Source organism: Mus pahari, chromosome 3 (genome assembly GCF_900095145.1).
Source record: "Mus pahari chromosome 3, PAHARI_EIJ_v1.1, whole genome shotgun sequence".
In the NCBI taxonomy this organism is placed as follows: domain Eukaryota; kingdom Metazoa; phylum Chordata; class Mammalia; order Rodentia; family Muridae; genus Mus; species Mus pahari.
In genome coordinates, this window is record NC_034592.1 from 147822374 (window position 1) to 147827055 (window position 4682).

The 4682-nt window shown below is 56.6% G+C and overlaps 1 protein-coding gene across 1 annotated transcript in view; it reads left to right on the forward strand.

The window, feature by feature from the left end:
• Nucleotides 1–4464, forward strand: part of Slc2a10 (solute carrier family 2 member 10) — a 13065-nt gene extending 8601 nt beyond the window's left edge. Inside the window, exons 2-5 of the mRNA XM_021194924.2 lie at nucleotides 426–1697; nucleotides 2223–2345; nucleotides 3589–3724; nucleotides 4128–4464. Of these exons, the coding sequence (XP_021050583.1) occupies nucleotides 426–1697; nucleotides 2223–2345; nucleotides 3589–3724; nucleotides 4128–4203 (1607 nt within the window). The 3' untranslated portion in view covers nucleotides 4204–4464. The remainder of the gene's footprint in view (nucleotides 1–425; nucleotides 1698–2222; nucleotides 2346–3588; nucleotides 3725–4127) is intronic.
• Nucleotides 4465–4682: the final 218 nt, after the last annotated feature.

Genomic DNA, 4682 nt, shown 5'->3' on the forward strand with positions numbered 1-4682 from the left:
TGGATGGATGGGTGGATGTATGGGTGGGTGGGTAGATGGGTGGATGGGTGGGTGGGTGGATGGGTGGACAGATGGATGGATGGGTGGATGACTGGATAGGTGGATAGATGGCTATGTCGGTTGATGGGAGAAAGAAAGGAGAGGAAACAAAGGAAGGATAAGTAGTTGACCGGTGGGAGATATGTATGTATAGGAAGATGAGTGGAAAGAGTAGGCGTATATGGAGACAGGCTGAGTGAGCAGATGGCTGCTTGGGTGGTTAGACTGAAGGGTGGCAAGATGAATGGATGTATGAATGAATAGAAGGAAGGAAGGAAGGGCAGGTGGTTGAACAGTAGACAGCTGGATAGATAGAAGGCTGACAGACAGAAGGAACATGTGACACACAGACATACGAGCCCTGCCCTGTTATTTTGTTTTCCCAGGCCTTCGCCCAGCTGTCCTCCCGCTCTGTGCCTCTGTGTCTCTGCTGGGGGGCCTGACCTTTGGCTATGAGCTGGCCGTCATATCCGGTGCCCTCCTACCACTCCAGCTGGACTTCGGGCTGAGTTGCCTGGAGCAGGAGCTCCTGGTGGGTAGTCTGCTCTTGGGTGCTCTCCTTGCCTCCCTTGTCGGGGGCTTCCTCATCGACTGCTATGGCAGGAGACGAGCCATCCTGGGAAGCAATGTGGTGCTGCTGGCTGGCAGCCTGATTCTGGGTCTGGCCGGCTCCCTGCCCTGGCTGCTCCTGGGCCGTTCATCCGTTGGTTTCGCCATCTCTCTGTCTTCCATGGCTTGCTGTATCTACGTGTCAGAGTTGGTGGGGCCACGGCAACGGGGTGTGCTGGTGTCCCTCTATGAGGTGGGCATCACTGTGGGCATTCTGTTCTCTTACGGCCTCAACTACGTCCTGGCTGGCAGCCCTTGGGGCTGGAGGCACATGTTTGGCTGGGCGGCTGCACCTGCTCTCCTACAGTCACTCAGCCTCTTCCTTCTCCCTGCTGGTGCAGAGGGCACAGCAGCCCGCCAAGACCTCGTTCCACTCCAGGGAGGGGAGACCAGCAAACCGTGCCCGGTGACGCCACGGTACAGCTTTCTGGACCTCTTCAGGGCCCAGGATGGCATGTGGAGCCGGACTGTAGTGGGGCTGGGCCTGGTGCTGTTCCAGCAGCTCACGGGACAGCCCAATGTGCTCTATTACGCCTCTACCATCTTTCACTCCGTTGGCTTCCACGGAGGCTCCTCAGCTGTGCTGGCTTCTGTGGGGCTTGGTACTGTGAAGGTGGCTGCCACCCTGGTTGCCACGGGGCTGGTGGACCGTGTAGGCCGCAGAGTCCTCCTGCTCTTTGGATGTGCTCTCATGGCCTTGTCGGTCAGCGGCATAGGCCTGGTCAGCTTTGCTGTGTCCCTGGACTCCGGACCCAGCTGCCTGGCCACATCCAATGCCAGCCAGCAGGTGGACCTGCCTGGAAGCTCGGGTCTGCTTGTGCGTTCATCTCTGCCGCCAGTGCTACACACCAACGGGGACCAAGGACAGTCGGTCCTGTCAGTCACTGAGAGGCCCATCCATCCAGTCATCACAGCGTCCCTGGGACCCGCTCTGAACACCGTCTCCCCAGTTCCCACCCGTCCCATCCTGGAGCATGCCCTGCTGTGCTGGTCTGCGCTGGTTTGTATGATGGTCTATGTGAGCGCCTTCTCCGTTGGCTTTGGACCAGGTAGGAGGGCTTATCGGGCAGGGAAATCCAGAGCCTTCTGTCCCTTTCAGTGGGCCTTCTTAGTCTAGGGGCACTAGAACTTTAAGGGTGGGCAGCGGAGGCTCCTCGGTTCCTTGCTTAGATCAAGGGGCTCCCCCATAAGCTTAAAGCCAACCACACTTGCAAGTTTTTAAGCCAACCTCCCTATCCCCGTCCCTGGCACCAACATTTAAACTCCAGGTCTCTTCAAACCTTAGATATGTCCTGGAGTGGTTCCATCAGGAGGGCTGGCTTGAAGAGAATGTAATGAGTCAGATAAAAACCAGTCATACCAGTTTGCCTAGGACCCTTCTGCTTGGCATCGAATGTCTTGTGTCCTAGGAACCTGAGACTATGGCTATTCACGGGGTTCCCTGCAGGGGCACAGAGGGTGCGCAGCTGAGAGAATCTGGGGCCAAGAGGGTGACACAGGTGTCAGTTAACGAGGATGGGAGGTGGCTTGTCCAGTTCATGGGTGCCCTGAATGTCTCTTGCTCTCTCCTCCAGTAACCTGGCTGGTCCTCAGTGAGATCTACCCAGCGGAGATCCGAGGGAGAGCCTTTGCTTTCTGCAGTAGCTTCAACTGGGCAGCTAACCTCTTCATCAGCCTCTCCTTCCTCGACCTCATCGGTGAGCACTCTGGTCACATCCCAGGCCCTGTCCAGCTGGACCCGGGGACAGTTCTCTCCAGAGCTAAAGCTCCCAAATTCACTAGGTCACAGCGGCGTGGAACCGGATGCAACCCACTTGTGAATCGAAAGGGACTGCTTTATCTTAGGTCACTTAAATGAGCGGGGTGGGTGGCTTCAAACAAAGCCAGTCCTGGATTTTCCACTCCAGGGTCTGTCCTTCATTCTCTCTCAGCCACGCTATCCCCCAACGAAGGCCAGCAAGTCTCTGGGGCACCTCTCTCATTAGTTGTAGCCCAAGTCCTGAGCCCTGCTCCTATTGGCTCAACAAGATCACCTGCCCCTCCCAGAGCCAATAGCCTGCTCTTCTGATGCCCAGAGCCCCTTCACCCTGGCAGTTCTTAGGACTGGGTTACTTGTCTACTTCCGGTGGTCAAGTGTTTGCATGTCTACAGCTCATGAGGCTGTTGGGGACATTTTAGAGACACCACCTACGTGATGACGTCCCAGCCTTCCTTCTCCCTGCTGCCTCTGTCTCCAAACACTGCTATGTGGGATGGATGAAGAAGACAAAAAGGGGAGGGCGGGGAGAGAGAGGGGAGGACCCAGAGAGCCCTGCCCTAGCTTCAGCCCCCTGTCACAGATGGGGAAATGTAATTCCTAAGTCTAGCCAGGTGTCAGGGGCCTGGAGCCTGGCCCTACAGACCCAGCCTAGGGCGGATTCCACTGCTCAGGGTCTGCCAGAGAGAAAGGCGCCCTCTCAGAACCTGGCTTCCGCCTCTACAGAGTGTCCCTTCCTTCAAGTCCTCTCTCTTTCTCATGGACCCCCTGACTTTCGAGCCCCCACCCCACCCCCCGCGGAGGTCATCTCCGATAACGGCCCTTAGCCCTTAGTAGAGTTCTAGATTGGAGCAGTGGCTCCCGTCTTCCTGTTCTAGAGCAGAAGTCCTGGAGCTGCCTCCCATGGTCCTTGCAGTTAGACACACCTCCACTTGGATGTTCTGACTTGGAGGGACCTTTCCCTCCATACAAGTTGTCCTCACTGTGTTGGTGGCCCCGGGCTCAGGGACAGCCGGTCACATTCTGGCTTTCAGGTCCTTTCCTGAGGGCTTGTTAGCCCTCTGCAAACTGGCCATCCCTGACCCTTGCATGAGCGAACTGCTGGCTACACCAAGGACATACTTGGGGTGGCCTGGACCTCGGTGCTCAGCTCCTGACCCACACTCCCAACATTGTGTCCCAAGGTGCCATCGGCCTGGCATGGACCTTCCTGCTGTACGGGCTGACCGCTGTCCTTGGCCTGGCTTTCATCTACTTCCTTGTTCCTGAAACCAAAGGGCAGTCTTTAGCCGAGATAGAGCAGCAGTTTCAGACAAGCAGGTAGGTGGTGGATGAGGGGTGGGGGCTGGGACGTGCCTCAAAAGGGGTGGGGCCCTTTAGGACCTCAGACCCAGCTTTCTTTTGCTACATGCTCACATCTCCTGCCTCGCTGCCATTTTGCCCAGCCACTTTCCTTCAGCTATCTTGTATCATTGGATGGTGGCTTTGCATGACGTTAAGGCTCAGCTCCTGAATTTGTGTGTGCGCTGAAGGGAACATGCATACCAGGGTCTCTGCCCATGTAACCACGTGTAAGCATTCTACCACTGAGCTCCGTCCCAGCCCTGGTTTTTCTTTTTAAGGCACAGCCCCGCCATATCGAGTGGGGGCAGTGATGCCCACTGCCTCCTGCCCAGGGAGGCCTCAGGCCGGCTGTTCTCCAATTGTGTGGTTTCCTTGGCAGGTTCCCTGTAAGCTTTGGCCATAGGCAGCGCATCGGTATTCAGTACCATCGCCTGGACGTCTCCTCAGCCTCCTGAGGTGTCCATCTGCTTGGAAGATGCTGGGACATTGGTTCCTGTAGCCCATCTCCTGTCCCCTGCCTGCTGGGGCCTCGAACTCCTGACACAGATTTCCTTGTGTAGTGACCTCTGCTCCAGAGGCTGTCTCTTGCTGGCATGAGAGATGGCCGCCAAACTTCGTTTTGAGTGTGAGACTCCAAGGGCTCTCTGGAAGATTTAGCTCCATGCCTCAGTTTCCCCAGGGAGTTGGCTTGTATGCCATGTTTATAATGGCATCCTCTGTGGTGTGCTGGTCATCAAGTGCTTCTCAGAGGACCTGGGAAGGAAGTGTCTCCTAGCACCAGCCCAGACCAGCGGAGGCTGTGAGTCTCCGCCTTCCTCATCCCCTCGCCTGGGTCTTAGTGATCCAGAGTCCGTATTCATTACCCCCTTCCCCGTGCCCAAGATGTTTATCAGGTGCTGGGACTCTGACTGGGGACAGCAGGCTGTAACTGAGA